This window comes from Trichoplusia ni, chromosome 7 (assembly GCF_003590095.1).
Source record: "Trichoplusia ni isolate ovarian cell line Hi5 chromosome 7, tn1, whole genome shotgun sequence".
Taxonomy (NCBI): domain Eukaryota; kingdom Metazoa; phylum Arthropoda; class Insecta; order Lepidoptera; family Noctuidae; genus Trichoplusia; species Trichoplusia ni.
Genome location: NC_039484.1, coordinates 4053018 through 4069281, shown reverse-complemented (window position 1 = coordinate 4069281; position 16264 = coordinate 4053018). Strand labels below are relative to the sequence as shown.

General features: G+C 39.3%; 1 protein-coding gene across 1 annotated transcript; it reads left to right on the top strand.

Moving 5' to 3' along the window:
- Nucleotides 1–13968, top strand: LOC113495875 (vitellogenin-like). The gene is made up of 14 exons (XM_026874871.1): nucleotides 1–164; nucleotides 762–2595; nucleotides 2713–2926; nucleotides 3100–4066; nucleotides 4151–5011; nucleotides 5092–5257; nucleotides 5392–5884; nucleotides 7863–7917; nucleotides 8371–10195; nucleotides 10393–10606; nucleotides 10699–11647; nucleotides 11842–12702; nucleotides 12778–12940; nucleotides 13149–13968. Exons 1-14 carry the CDS (start codon nucleotides 134–136, stop codon nucleotides 13642–13644), a joined length of 9129 nt encoding a protein of 3042 aa, XP_026730672.1. The 5' UTR covers nucleotides 1–133; the 3' UTR covers nucleotides 13645–13968.
- Nucleotides 13969–16264: the final 2296 nt, after the last annotated feature.

Below are 16264 nucleotides of genomic sequence, written 5' to 3'. Positions count from 1 at the left end.
TCGTTTGAAAATTATATATTTGTTATCATAAAGTTTAGGATCAAAAGGTCAATCTAAAAACTAATGTGAGCTCGGGCAGTATATAAACTTGAGTTCCACAGTCCAGAGCATCAGAAGTGTGCCATCCAGCAACATGAAGCTGTTGGTACTGACGGCGATTGTCGGTGAGTGCACATTTTATTATTTTACCGCTTAAAGGTTTTTTGTACGGCCTCTTTAGCCATGTGGCATTTCTATAATCGTTAACGTCTGTAGAAAACACTCGAAGGTATGGAGATGATAGGTTAGCCACGTGACTTATCGAAATTAAATATCATTTCCATACATTTTTAGAGTAATTTACTGACGTTAACTATTGCCAACATCTTGGCTAGATGGGCTAAAATACGTAAAACATCCGTGCCTATTAGAGTTCCATTTTTCAGTTCATAAGTTTCCATGTTCATATAACATAAAAAAACTTTAGTAGTAAAAAAATCTAAGTTTCAGCTTGACGATGAAAAATGTTACTTAAATACTTACTCAACTCTCGGTAAATATTTATTGGTGAAAGCAAAATTGTCGTTTCTATAAGACAATTTCGATAAGACCAGAAATAAAAATTACATGTTCAGTTATTAATAATATCATAACATTCATGAAATGTTGAATTCGATTTAATATTCACAATCTTGGTGTAAATAGTTCGTAACTTTTTTTGTAATGACCTCTAATCTCATTTATCACCCTTACAAGTTTGCTTATAAGACCATTCTTTTCAGCCGCCGTGGTAGCGAGTCCGCTCAGCGAGACTAAGAGCTGGCCCTGGCAAGTGGGTAAAGAGTACACATATGATGTAGACACCTACACCTGGTCCAGGTTTGAACAAAGTGGCAGCAACGGCAATGCATTCGTATCTCAGTTCATCGTTCGCGTTTTGGCCCCGGGTCGTCTCGTTGCCAAATTACAAAACCCACAGTACGCGCAGATGAAAGAAGGCAAAATCAGCCTTCAGTCTGCACCTGCTGGCCTGGAATTCAAAGCGGTTCCCAATGTAGACCAGCCTTTCGAGATTCTGGTTGACGGAGGTCGCATTCTGTCAGTCAGTGTTCCCTCGACTGTGTCTGCTTCTTTCGAAAACGTACTGAAGGGTCTTCTCAGCGGTCTCCAAGTGGACTTATCTACTTATGGACACGTCCACAACTTCCCCAACAGTTATGACAAGGAATCCTTCCAAGGTCTCTTCAAGAAGAACGAGGCTGACGTCACCGGTGACTGTGAGACTTTATACTCAGTTTCACCAGTCGCTGCAGAATGGCGCCGTGTATTGCCTGACTTTGCTGAAGACCCTATCGAGATCACCAAGAGCAGGAACTATGGCTCATGCAAAAAGCTTGTCGCTTTTGGTTTAGGAGTCCCAGAAGGCAACGAAGACTTCATCAAGCACACTTCTGAATCACGCATATTCGCCGGCAAGCAAGGCACAATCTACAAATCGGAAACATTGAGCACCGTCGTAGCTAAACCTTTGGTATTCGGCAAACAGAACGCTGAAGTATTCAGTTACGTCGGCCTCTCTCTGGAATCAGTTAAAGAAATCCCTAGCGAGGAATGGAAAATTTCAGAAGAAGTTCGCAAAATCGACTCACTGTTGTTTACCGAAAAAGAGGATTTGGGTATTGAGTTTAACGCACAGAACGTTGCTAAGGTTCAAGCCCTGCTCCAGGAACTTGCACCATTATTGCAGGAGCCCAACAAATTACCGTCTTCCGATTTCCTGGCTAAATTTGAGAGCCTAGTATATCTTACAAACTCTCTAAACTCAGAACAGCTTGCTCTTTTGACTAGCAGTTTTGAAGATGCTAAGTCTTCGGACAATGCCGCTAAGAAAAACTTGTGGGTACTCTACCGTGACGCAATCGCTCAAACCGGTACCATTGCAGCATTCAAAGAAGTCAAGTCATGGATCTTGAACAAGAAAATTGAAGGAGAAGAAGCCGCTGAAGTAATCGCCTCATTAGCTGGCAGTCTACACACCCCAAGCGAGGAGCTGTTTACTGAGTTCTTCCTGCTCTCCACTAACCCCGTAGTTGTGGAACAGAAGTACCTTAATGTTTCCGCCATTTTAGCTGCCTCCAAGTTTATTCGATTGGCCAACGCTGATTTGTTTGTGGTCGACAAAATTATTCCACTCGCATCTAAAGATTTAAAGCAGGCCATCGCCGATGGTGACTACAGCAAGGCCGACGCTTTCATCAGAGTTCTTGGAAACTTGGCTCACCCTGAAATCCTGAACGTATTCGCTCCCTACTTGGACGGTAGTGTTCCAGTTAACACTTACCTTCGCACACAAATTGTTATCAGCCTCAAAACCTTGGCGCACGAGAAGAACGACCAAGTACGTGCCGTTCTCTTCAGCATTTTGAAGAACACAGCTGAATCTTACGAAGTCAGAGTGGCTGCTGCTCTCAATATCTTCCTGTCCTTCCCCACTGCTGACATGTTCAGAATAATGGCTCATATGACCAACAATGACCCGAGCACACAAGTTCGTGCCGTCTTAGTCAGCGGTATTACTTACACCGCTGGTCTTAAAGACCCGCGCTTCGCTGAATTGTAAGTTCTATTCCATAGTTATTATTCAAAAAAAATATTGTTTTAGTCGGCATCAATTTTATAACGTCATGTGTTCAGTTATAATACTCGCATATTAATGTGAATTTTACTTTTCAGGGTTAAGAATGCTAACTCAGTGAAATCCTTGGTCGCTAAAGAAAAGTACGGTGCCCGTTACTCTACCGACAGTATCATTGGCACATACAGCAGCGAAGATAACTTGGGCTACTTGAGGGAACTGGCTTACATTGGAAGTGGAAACAGCGCTTTACCTAAGTACCAAAGAACAGCTCTAAGATTAAGAGGAAATGGATGGACCGAAGAAAACTGGGTAAATATTCAACCGCCTTTATTAAACCTATAATCTTACAAAATTTTAGTAACTATAAACTGTAATAAATACTAAGTACTGCTTACTTTTCGTTAAATTTATAGATATCAATAAAAATAATTCGTGTGAACAGGTAAAATGAATGATTAATCTTATTTCATTTTCATTTCTAGGCCACACTCTCCGTATCAGATATGCAGGACCTTTTCGAGTACATCATGGATGTTGTATCTGCCCCAGGACCGCAGAAAGTCGCCACTGACTTGAAATTCTCCCCTGAGGAAATAACTAAAGTATTGGACATCAAAAGGAAAGCCCGTCAAACCCTCCAAGCGTCCCTATTCATTGACAACTTGAACCAGCAGAGACTATTTACTTTCACCGAACGCGAACTAGGAGAATTCCTCGTCAGTCTCTTTAGAGGCGCCGAAAGTTTAATTCATGGTTCTGAAAGCAGCTACGTTAAGGTCGTTTTTGACAGACGTGTGTACGTGACATTCCCAGTTGCCGCTGGTGTGCCTTTCATATATGCATACAGTGAACCGACTGCTTTCATTATTCAAAACCAAGCCAGCTTAAAATTCGGTTTCGGTGGAGGCCAAGTAGTGAAAAATGTCTTTAAGTTTACATATGCCAGAAACTTGGACGGCAAGGTCGGTTTTGTAGACACTATTGGTGACGTGTTCGCTTACTCAGGCGTCGTTAACAAGCTTCAATTCAACGTTCCGCTTAAGGCCAGCATCAACGCAAATAAGGAAACATACCATCTATATTTCGAACTCCCCGAGGAAGATGTCAATCTAATTCACTTAAGCGTGACACCTTACACAGATTTTAGATACAAGTCAAACTCGTGGTTGGCTTCGAGTGAAAACCCATCCACCCAAATCATTGAACGGTCTGAGAAGGTATTTTCAGCTGACGAAAACTTAGGTCAACTGTTTGGCGTTGCACTGCGTCTGCAAGGATACTCTTACTCAGCTGACTACAAGAACCCTAGCTGGAACCTATTTGACGGAGATATCGTAGCCAACGTACAAGAGTTGTTGTACCAAAAGGACATTGCTTTAACCGAGTTCAATCTGAATTACGTAGCAAAGGAGTCTAAGAACAAGGCAGTTTCATTCACCTTATTCTTAGGTATGATAATAGTTCAAATGATTGTGTAAAGTACGAAATATTTCACTTACGAACCTTTACTTAACCACATCTCTTGTATTCCAGAGTCGTTGTACAACCAGAAAGTAAGTGGAGACCTTGGACCTGCTTCCGTCACCGCTGATGTTGCAGCCAACAGCGCCGCTCGTCGTGAACAGTTCGCTAAACGCGTTGCCTCCGGTATCGAATCCGCTAATGTACAGCTGGTTGATTTCAGCGTTGTTTTTGATGGACAAGAGAAAGTGGACTTCGTATTCACCGGTGCCTATGCTAACAGCTTTGTCGACAACAAGTCTCAAGCCATCGTGTTCCTCCGTGGTTCCGAACAACTCAATGCTGTGTTCAAAATGACCAAACCCAAAATAGTCCCTCTGAACTTTGAGGAAGCTCTCAAGAACCCAATCAAATCTACATACGAAGCTGACATCAAGTTCGCCAATGACGATAACATCAAAATCGTCGGCACTGGAGAGCGCAGCGAGGAGTATACTCAGAAACTGAGAAACAGCCCCTTGGCAAAGCAGTGCTTGGAAGATAGCAGCAATGGTAACTTATACCAGAAGGATTGCTACAACGTGATCATCCAGGCGCACGCTCCCGACTTTTTCAAGTCCGTCGTGACTTACAAGAACGTCAGCCCCGCTTTCTTGAACTTGACTTACGAAACCTACAAAACCTTAAAGGAACTGTATTCTTGGGAAGAGGACGAAGACTTAGTCAACACTATCCAAGATGGCACCATCGAAATTGAGTCTCAGGCATTCTACTTCGACAAGTACTTTAACTACAAGTTCACAAGCAAGTACGGAGTCCTCAAACTAGACAACATCGAAGGCATGTACTACTACCCCTATGCTATGGCGTTCTACGCGCCTATCTCCAACTGGGAGCGTTCCCGTAACTGGTTCACTGACGAACAAACCCTACGTAAGTGTAAAACCAACTATTATTTTTGTTATTTCAATATTCATAAACCGTGTCCTTAATAACCTTTTCTTCTTCAATAGCTTTCTGCGCTGTCGACGGCAGCAAAGTTAAGACCTACAGTGGTCGCAGCTACGAGTACAGCCTCACAAGCTCCTGGCATGTGGTCATGGTTGACGACAAAGCCGGTCTGACAGTTCTTGCCAGGCGACCCAGCGCTAACCAGGAAGAAGTCTACATTGCATACAAGTAAGTCGTTAACAATCTATAAAGTTTCTTAACGTCATACTTATAAATGAACGATTGTTTCTGAATGACGCTATGTCACTGAGGTGTTTGTTCATTATGGCTTTGTTATGACCTAAGACGTTTTATTTTTACAGAACTAACTTCGGCAAATACGTAGAACTCGACATCAAGCCAACGGGTGTTGAGGTCAAGAGCAACGTCGACAAGAAGTCCGAGGGAGTCCTCACCTCATACTTTGACAGCGACAAGGAAGTACCTATCTTGGAGTACTACACCCTCGCTGAAGGTGTTCAAATATTCAACATCAACGAAGGAGCTTTCCGCGTCGTGTACGACAAACAGAGGCTCATCATCTTCACTGCTGATCACCGCAGCTCCACCAACGGTCTCTGTGGCCAGAGCACATCTCAGATCGGCGACGACTACCTGACTCCCTTCGGTTTGGTCGACCAGCCTGCGTACTACGGCGCTGCTTTCTCTCTGGACGGAGAGTCCAGCGACGCTAAGACCGCGGAGCTGAAGAAGCAAGCCAAGCTGAAGGCGTACCAGCCAGTCACCAAGTATACCAACATCCTGCGCTCCGACGCCGAGTGGAGCAAGATCGGAAACGAATCTGTCAAAGGACTGTAAAAACATGCAAAAACAATAATAGAACAAATAATAATATGTATTGTGTAATAATATCCAGTATTCATTGTTTATGTAATAACCAAATCAGAAAACTTCAAAAAGAAACCATATGATTAAAATAATGAGTTATCAATGAGATTTTGTTGTTTTCTTGGTAAGTTAAAAACCTTGCGAAAGCATCTGAATAACTTCCACATATATGTCCTGTAATAATTTGTATCCATGTGTATGACGAGCTATGACAAGCCTCGCTGCCACCAAGGCAAAGTTCAGAACACGGTATTCTGGAACTGCAAAGTGTAAAAATAACAAAAAAAAAAACAAGGCTTTTATCTATCTTTGTTGCTTTAATGTCAAAGTGAGTCACCTCTCGTCAAATAAACGGCGCGGCGTCAAATGCTTACTGAGCTTGCTTTTTATTACAGACTAGCTGTTGCCCGCGACTTCGTCCCCGTGGGTAGAAGATATAAGTTATGATTTAGGTATACCTCCCCGGTTTTTTTTGTCACAGCGTGTTGGTTTATAGCCTAAAGCCTTCCTCGATTAATGCTCTATTCAACACAAAAATAATTTTTCAATTCGGACCAGTAGTTCCTGAGATTAGCGCGTTCAAACAAACAAACAAACTCTTCAGCTTTATATATTAGTATAGATTCGCAATATTAATAGACAGCTACATAGTTTATTATGATAATAACGTGATTGCAGATCTTTAATATTAGACAAATCGGAAGAATGTTTCAATAAACTGTATAACCAGCTGTCAAATTATAGCTATCCTTTCCTAAGCGAAAGAGTTCAGATACACTTACGATAGCCAGAAAGTTATTATCATCAACTGACTTGGACTTGTACGGTGGGATAAATTATCTTTTAATTAACTCTATGTTTCTTAGAAAAAACTATTATTTTATAATGCCAGAAACAGTATTCCGAAAATGGTCACTATTTTTTATTAATTTCAAAAAAAAAATTCCCTAAGAATAGATTCCTTTCAGTGCTGAAAGGTAAATTAATAGTGACATTCATTACACAATAGAAACAAATGTTTACAAGTACAAAACGTTTTTGAAGTAGGATAACACACTTAACTTGATTTTACAACTGAATCACAGTTTCATAAAAAGAGGCAGGGTCTTAGCAATGCGTCAAAACTTCCACAATAAATCACCATTACCACTAACCAAACTAAAAACCATAAGCCATCAGTTACGAGTAAATTGTCAAACATGACTGTCGCCATTGTCGAAAAGAATCAGCTCACTAGCGTCACAGCGTCATGGATACACCATGGGACAAGTCCTGCTTAGCTAAACCTGTCATTAGCTTAAGCGGTTATGATCAAAACTATTAAAGTTCAAGTGAAACTGGAGTCTGAGGCACATAAAAAGCAATTAATCTTACGGATGCAAACTTTTGGTAAAACCAAAAATAAATTTTAATGAGATAACATGTCATCCTCTTATCTAAAGTAAATAAGCAAAGAAATAATGTATTGTTAATATGATATTGATAAGAAAATACACAGGGTAAAAAATAGAAATCAGCTCGTATTTATTTTGTGCCAGGGTTGCCACTGAAATAATTGTATTTTTGTGTAATGAATGGCGACTGTAATAATAGAATTAACCACGATTTGTTTCGATTAAATATAGGTATCCATCATCATCATCATCTACATAATATGTCTGTATGCTTAACGTGGAACGGAAGAAGATGGGCGAAGATGCCAAAACAAACTTAACATAACAAACATAAAAAAGAGTTAATACATTATGTTATTGTTAAATATATGCCTATATACAAAAAATAACAAAAACAAACAATTAAAAACCAAAATTGACAATCACCAACGTAAGTTCTGATAATGTGTAGGTTCAGAGGTCGATCTAAAACCTAACGAGCGGTGACGGCGGTATATAATGCTGTGCTTTACGGTTCTGGACATCAGAAGTGTGCCATCAATCAACACTGAACGACCACTGCAGATCCCTCGAACATGAAGCTGTTGGTACTGACGGCGATCGTCGGTGAGTTTTATTCAAACTATTTTTAATTTAAATTAAAAGATTTAAAGTGGAACAAATAGTTAAAGCTTGCTCTCAGCAATGGGGTATTCCACTTTAATAAAAGGCTGGTGAAAAAACATGTAGCAAAATATTATGTCGAAATAAATGTGTATAATATATACTTTAGATACTCCAACAAACTGCTCGTTTACAAACAAATACTTTTCGAAACAATATATTTCAGCAAATTGCTTTGCCAGAGGCGAATATTCTTATAACTTAATAGTAAATTTATTCAATATTCTTTCACTTTACGGCAAAACGCAATGGGACAAAAGAGCCTGAAATAGGCTTTCACTTTAGATGAAAACTTATTGATTTTGGCTTACCGTTTCTTTCAGTTAAAAAGGTTGCAGTATGGGTAATTAAAGTAGTGAGAGATTTTAAATAAATAATCATTGTTATATTTTTCAGCCGCCGTCGCGTCGAGCCCGCTCGCACAGACTGAGAGCTGGCCTTGGCAAGTCGGCAAAGAGTACACATACAATGTGGACTCATATACCTGGACCAAGTTTGAACAAAGCGACAGCAGCGGCAATGCTTTCAAGTCACAGTTTATTGTGCGCGTTTTAACCCCAGGTCGGCTCGTTGCCAAATTACAAGACCCATTGTATGCCAAATTTCAAGGCGAAATAAATTGGCAGTCCGCACCCAAGAACCTGCAGTTCGAACTAGTTCAGAAATTTGACCAACCTTTCGAGATCTTGGTTGATGGAGGCCGTGTGCTTTCTGTTAACGTTCCTTCTAATCTGCCTACTTCCTTCGATAACTTACTCAAGGGTCTGATCAGCGCTCTTCAAGTTGACTTATCTGTTTTTGGACATGTCCACAATTTCCCGAATAGTTTTGACAAGGAGTCTTTCCAAGGTCTCTTTAAGAAGAACGAGGCTGACGTCACCGGTGACTGTGAGACTTTATACTCAGTTTCACCACTCGCTGCGGAATGGCGCCGCGTATTGCCGGACTTTGCTGAAGACCCTATCGAAATCACAAAGAGCAGGAACTATGACTCTTGCCGAAGACGTGTATCTTATGACACGGGAGCCCCAGAAGACGATGAATTTATCAAGCACACTTCTGAATCACGCATATTTGCCGGCAAGCAAGGTACAATCTACAAATCGGAAACATTAAGCACAGTCCTTGTAAACCCTCTGTTGTTCGGAAAGCAAAAGGCTGAAGTATACAGTTACGTCAACTTCTACCTGGCTGCAGTCAAGGATGTCGGCGCTGAGTGGAAACTCTCCGAAGAAGTTCGCAAAATCAATTCACTTCTATACAAGATTGATGAGAATTTAGCTATTGAGTATGATGAAAAGAATGTTGCTCTTGCCCAGAAATTGCTGCAAGAAATTACACCACTATTGCAGGATCCCAGTAGCCTATCATCTACTGAGTTTTTGGCCAAATTTGATAACCTTTTGCGTCTTACAAACTCTTTAAATTCGGAACAGTTTTCACAGCTGACTAGCAGCATCGAAGTTGCTAAATCTTCAAAGAATGCTGCTAAGAATAACATGTGGATACTCTACCGTGATGCGGTTGCTCAAACCGGTACGTTTGCTGCGTTCAAAGAGATCAAGTCATGGATCTTGAACAAGAAGATTGAAGGGGAAGAAGCCGCAGAAGTCATTGCTTCAATAGCGGGAATTCTACGCAACCCCAATGAGGAATTATACAATGAGTTCTTCCTACTTGCCACTAACCCCATTGTTGTAGAACAGAAGTTCCTTAATGTTTCCACCCTCTTCGCTGCCACTAAGTTCATTCGATTGGCTAAGGCTGATTCATTTGTGGTCGACAGAGTTATTCCAGTCGCATCTAAAGATTTAAAGCAAGCTATCACCGACGGCGATGACAGCAAAGCCCAGGTTTATATCAGAGCTCTTGGAAACTTGGCCCATCCCGCAATCTTAAAAGTATTTGCTCCTTACTTAGACGGTCGTATTCCAGTTAGCAATTATCTTCGCACACAGATTGTTATCAGCCTTAAAACCTTAGCAAACGAGAAGAACGACCAAGTACGTGCCGTTCTCTTCAGCATTTTGAAGAACACAGCTGAATCTTACGAGGTCAGAGTGGCTGCTGCTCTCAACATCTTTTTGGCCTTCCCTACTCCTGAGATGTTCCAAATTTTGGCCCATATGACAAACGATGACCCGAGCACTCAAGTTCGCGCTGTCTTAGCAAGCAGTATTTCATTCATATTAGGACTGAAAGACCCACGCTTTAAGGAATTGTGAGTATTTTTGGATTATCCATTTTCGTAAAGACAGTAAGAATTTCCTTGTAAGTCGAAAAATCCGATCTTAAGTAGTCAGTTGCTATGGATGAGTATTAATAATATAGAGCAATCTGCTGTGCAAGTTTTTAAGTTTCACTTAAGTAAGTTAAATATCACAATCCATTAACAGATTTCTGCTGTTTTGTTTTCAGAGTTGAAGCTGCTGAATCAGCTAAAAACGTGGTTTCTAAGGAAAAATTCGGCTACCGCTACTCGACTGATAGCTTGATCGATGCATACACCAGCGACGATGAGCTAACCTACTTCAGAGAATTATCTTTCATTGGGAGTGAAAACAGCATTTTACCTAAATACCAGAGAGCAGCTTTGAGGCTCAAGAGCAATGGTTGGACCGAGGAAAACTGGGTACTTATTAACTCAATTATAATTATTTTAACCTTTATATACTTTAAGTTTACTTTGATGTGAAGTGTATGACCAAAGTAATTAATTTTCAGGTTACATATTCTATTTCTGATGTGCAAGAATTAGTTAACTACATCGCAGACTTACTAGTAGTGTCACGTAATGTCGATGCTGACTTCAAATTCTCTGCTAAGAAGATCATCGATTTACTGAACATCAAACGTAAAGATCGCTCTCCTTTAGAAGGAGCCCTGTTTCTTGACAATCTCAACCAACAAAGATTCTTCACTTTCAATGAACAACAATTGACATCTTTCATCGAATACATTGTCAAGAACATTGAGCAATTAACTGTCAATGGAATCAATGCCCAATACATTAAAGTGCTGACCGACAAGCAGGTTTACGTTACTTTCCCTCTTGCTTTTGGTGTACCGTTCGTTTACACTTACTCTGAGCCAATTTTGTTCATCGTACAAGGCCAAGGAAGCTTCAAACTGGATAGTGGCGCAGCATCCGGATCTGTGAACAATAAGTTGACCGTCACATACGCAAGAAACGAAAATGGAAGAGTTGGTTTCGTTGATACTCTTGGTGATGTATTCACTAGCAGTGGCATCATAAACAAACTTCAAGTTTACATTCCTATCGAGGCTAATTCCGCATCGAAGTCTGGAAGCCTCAAATTGAGTTTTAAGCTTCCTGAGAAAGACGCCAACCTCATTCACTTGAGTGTGACACCCTACATAGCTCAGCAAAAGTTATCATCCTATGAAGTTGTAACTAAAGACCCCTCTACCAAAATTATCGCGCGTCCTGACAAGGTGCTATCACTTGACGAAAAGTTCGGTGGACTGCATTTGCAAGGATACTCTTACTCAGCTGATTACAAGAACCCCAGTTTAAATCTTTTTGATGGAGATATCATTGCCAACGTACGCGACTTGTTGTACCAAAAAGACATTGCCTTAACCGAGTTCGACCTAAAATACGTTGCAAAAGAGTCCAAGACCAAGGCAATCTCATTCAGTTTATTCTTCGGTAAGTGATTTTACCATTTTTATTAGTTTTACGATAATTCGCTTATTTTATTGTTAATATTTACAATGATACTACAAATTTTAAAAAATAAATCTCTTGCTAAGAAGACATAGGTATATAGCAAGTAAAACCAAACTTAATGTTATTTTATGTACCAATTCTTTAGCTTTAACGTTTATACTTTTTTGTTACAGACACGTTTTATAATCAGAAAGAAAGCGGTGAAGTTGGACCTGCTGCCATCATTACTGAAGTTGCAGCCAACAGCGAGGCTCGTCGTGCACAGTTCGTCAAACGCGTTGCATCAGGAATCGAATCTGCCGAGGTTCTGTTGGTAGATTTAAGTGCCGTTTTTGAGGGAGAACAAAACACAGAGATCGTCTTTACCGGTGCCTATGCCACTAGCTTTGTTGACAATAAGATTCAGGCTCTCTTTTTCCTTCGTGGTGTCGAACAGATCAATGCTGTGTTCAAACTAACCAAACCTAAAGTTACCCCTCTGAACTTTGAAGACGCTCTCAAGAACCCAATCAAAGTAAATTACGAGGTTGACTTCAAGTATGGAAATGACGACAACATAAAAATCAACGGATTTGGCGAGCGCACCGAGGAGTACACTCGTAAATTGAGGAATGACCCCTTAGCAAAGCAGTGCTTGAGAGACAGCAGCTACAAAAACTTCTACCAGAGGGATTGCCACAAGGCGATCATCAAGGCGCACGCCCCAGACTACTTCAAGGCTACTGTAACTTACAAAGAAGTCAGCCCCGCTTTCCTGTCCTTATCTTACGAAACCTACAAAATCTTAAAGGAGCTGTATTCTTGGGAAGAGGACGAAGACTTGGTCAACACCATCAAGGATGGCAAAATCGAAATTGAGTCTAAGGCTTTCTACTACCAGAATTACGCCAACTTCAAGTTCTCTAGCAAGTACGGAGTCCTCAATTTGAAGAATGTTGAAGGCATGCGGTACTACCCATACTTCATTTCATTCTATGCACCAACTACGGCCTGGGAACGTTCTCGTAACTGGTTCACTGGTTACCAACATTTGCGTAAGTTTTTATAATGAAGTTGTAATTTTTTTTGTAGGTACATTTATAATAATTGTTTTTTTTTTTATTAAACAGCCTACTGCGCTGTAGATGACAACAAGGTTTGGACCTACAGCGGCCGAAGCTACGAGTATGGTCTAACAAGCTCCTGGCACGTTGTGATGGTCGACGAGTCGGGTCTGGTTGTCCTTGCAAGGAGGCCCAGCGACAATCAAGAGGAGGTCTACATCTCATACCAGTTAGTATTATTATAAACAATTAATTCATTTATTCAATTGACGCTAAATAATCCATTTTTCAGTATAAATATTGATTTTATAACAAAATAATAACTACTTTCAAACTAAACTGGTATTACGAGTACTTACTAGACAACTGATAAACATATTTGTATACTAGACCAATGAGCCAGTAATTTCCTATATTAACTATCCCCTATTTTTTAGATCCTCATCCGGCAAGTACTTAGAACTTGACATCAAGCCTTCTGGAGTTCAGGTCAAAAGCAACACCAACAAAGTGTCCGATGGAGCCCTGACCTCATACTGGGACGACACACAAGACGCTCCTCTCTTGGAGTACTACTCTCTTGCTGAAGGTGTTCTTGTATTCGACATCAATGAGGGCGCTCTCCGCGTCGTATATGACAACCAGAGGCTAGTCCTCTTCACTGACGGGTTCCGCAGCACCACCAACGGTCTCTGTGGAAAGAGCTCATCTCAGGTCGACGACGACTACCTGACTCCCTTCGGTCTGGTCGACCAGCCTGCGTACTACGGCGCTGCCTTCTCTCTGGACGGAGAGTTCAGCGACGCTAAGACCGCTGAGCTGAAGAAGGAAGCAAAGCTGAAGGCGTACCAGCCTGTCACCAAGTACACCAACATCCTCCGCTCTGATGACGAGTGGAGCAAACTTCAGAACGAGTCTGTTAAAGCACTGTAAGATTGACGTGTGGCTAAGGTTAAACCCTCAATATTAATAAACTGCCAAAAAAATAACTTCATAACAACGTGATTACGATATATGGACGAGGAAAAAATAATAACACTGTATATAATAATATAATATGTATTTAAATAAAAAGTATAAGTGTACATAATATTATGTAAGTTGTATAGTTATGTATATAAATAGAATCCAATTGTGTTATAGTATTATATTTTATTAGGACTAAAACATAAATACGTACTTTATTATGTTTAGTGTCATAAACTGTGGCAAGAGTTAACGCACACGAAATATGTAATATAAATGAATTAATTATAATATGTTTGTTTGATTGTTTTTCCTTACCAAAATATACAAATAATTTAGTGATAGTTTAAAGAGTTTTACATTCAAAACAAGTGATGTTTTGGGGTGCATCGCAAAGAATAAACTGGGACTTACGAACAAATATTGTTAAGAAGGTCTACTGCCTCTACAGGGTAGAGGCAGTAGACCTTCTTTTACTATTTTTTTCCTATACTGCAAAAAGAAACACAACACCTGCTAAATTATCATTTTGTCGAACATATTAAGACACGCCCACGTCGAATAGAAATTCACCTCTTGAGTTTAGATTGAGGAGCCACATTAAAAGTATTGTATCTTCTTTTTTTTAGCCCTACAGAAGTTAAATTTTTTGAAGGTGATATGCCAAATTGCTGTTAAATGATGCTAAATTTTCATAAATATTCATCGATTACTTAACGAGTTCTAGGTGGCTCCTCAATTCAGACGTTCAGATTGAGGAACCACTTTTGCACTTAAATATCTACTGATATATTTTGCTGCTAAATCTGGCATTCGTGCTGCTAAATAAACTATATTGCTGCTAAATAATAGTGAAATCAGATTTCAAAAATCTGATGTGGCTCCTCAATCCTTACGGACACTGATTAATTAACACAAAAATTACAATAATATTTAAACTTTATATTAACACGCAAAGTGCGCAAACAGCGGTCTTAGCGTGGTTTGATCCTGACTAAAGACAGTGGCGAGTTAACAGATATCACTTTATTATTATTGATAATTAGCTTGTTGATAAACTATTAATTGCTTGTCGTTACAATGTAGCACTATTGTAGAATAGTGAACAGTATATAGTTTAGTGCAGTAGTCTAAGCGCCAGTTTCACAATCACTCATAAGCTATCTGGCAGATATTTTATTGGCATTCTTTGTATGAAAAAGTCTGTCAAGTATTTCTTATATGGCGGCGGTGAAACAGGCTCCTAATATTATTATTTCTTATTATATTGAGCGTTGTGATATCACCAACGTTTTCTCGTATTCCTACAATAGGTACAATATAATAAGTAATACCTCACCTATTATAAAATTTGTGGTATAAGAATTTTATAACTATTTAGTTAAAAAGAAAGATTTCAAAAATTTTGTTGTAGACCTTGTATCCCATCCTTCCTTTTTGCCTAATAGGAGCCGGAATCGTACCTTTTGGAGTTCATCACTTAAACCCTCACATGTTTAAATGAAAAACCAAACAAACAAAACTCCAAAGACGTTTTCCGTAGTTGATATAGGATTGTTTTTGGTCAAATAGATCTTGCAAGACATCACAACCATTCACAAGACACATTTCCTATTCGAATGAAAGCCAAATAGCCTGGAAATGGATTCGAATTCTCCATTCTACCGAAGCAATAATTGAACAATGTAGGTGCGTAAGAAGAAACGTGTTTCAAAGAAACTTTTATCTTTTATTCAATAGAAAATATGAATATGAATTAATTTTAACGAAACTTTACAATCATAAAGTTTTACATTAGCACATAGTCTACAATTTCTAAAAAGTTTGCATAAATTGACCAAAATAAGGTCTAAGTATTATATCTGTATTTTACAAATGCGTCCCACAAATTGTGTATGTGATAATCTGATGTCATTTTCTTTGCCACATTAAATGAAATATATTCAAATATTAAGAAAATTCGTTATACAATATTCGTTATACGAAATAGTGATGGACAATTATTTTTATTTTAATTACCTTTTTCAAAAGTAAACCAAAGGCGTTTTAATACTTCGTAATTTATTGTAAGTTTGTATTATGACTCGTGCTGGACCGATGATGCGCAATAAATCGTAAGTTAATTAATTAGCTTGACGTTCCAGGTTCAATGTTAGGCTTTACACGTGTAAATAATATAGTAAAAAGCTTCATTGTGCAAAGGTTAATGAAATGACGCCTATGAGTTCGTTGAACTTTGTCTATATTAATAAGTCTTTGCGAAAATATTCCAAAACGTGTATAAAATTTTATATCAAAAATTGTAAAATCGTATCATCAATTCAAATTAGATAAAACCGCTTTTTTTTTTCAAACTTTGACACTAATGACTAGGATAGATATAATACTAGGTCCTTGGTCCAAAGACCTGTTTGGGACATGGGTTAGTCCAAGTCAAGTCCCTTATTCATATGGCAATGGCAATTTTATTAGACTTTAATATTAATTGGATATTCATTATATTGACAGTGAGTGTTCCGCCTCGAGCTGAATTTCCAATTTTAGTGTTGGCAAAATGCTAAGGAGAATACAAATAGTGTCAAATTAT

Coding starts and splice junctions, on each gene's coding strand:
- LOC113495875 (XM_026874871.1), top strand. CDS start 134: ATGAAGCTGTTGGTACTGACGGCGATTGTCG. Junction 2,596..2,712: donor GACCCGCGCTTCGCTGAATT/GTAAGTTCTATT, acceptor TTTACTTTTCAG/GGTTAAGAATGCTAACTCAG. Junction 10,196..10,392: donor GACCCACGCTTTAAGGAATT/GTGAGTATTTTT, acceptor TTTTGTTTTCAG/AGTTGAAGCTGCTGAATCAG.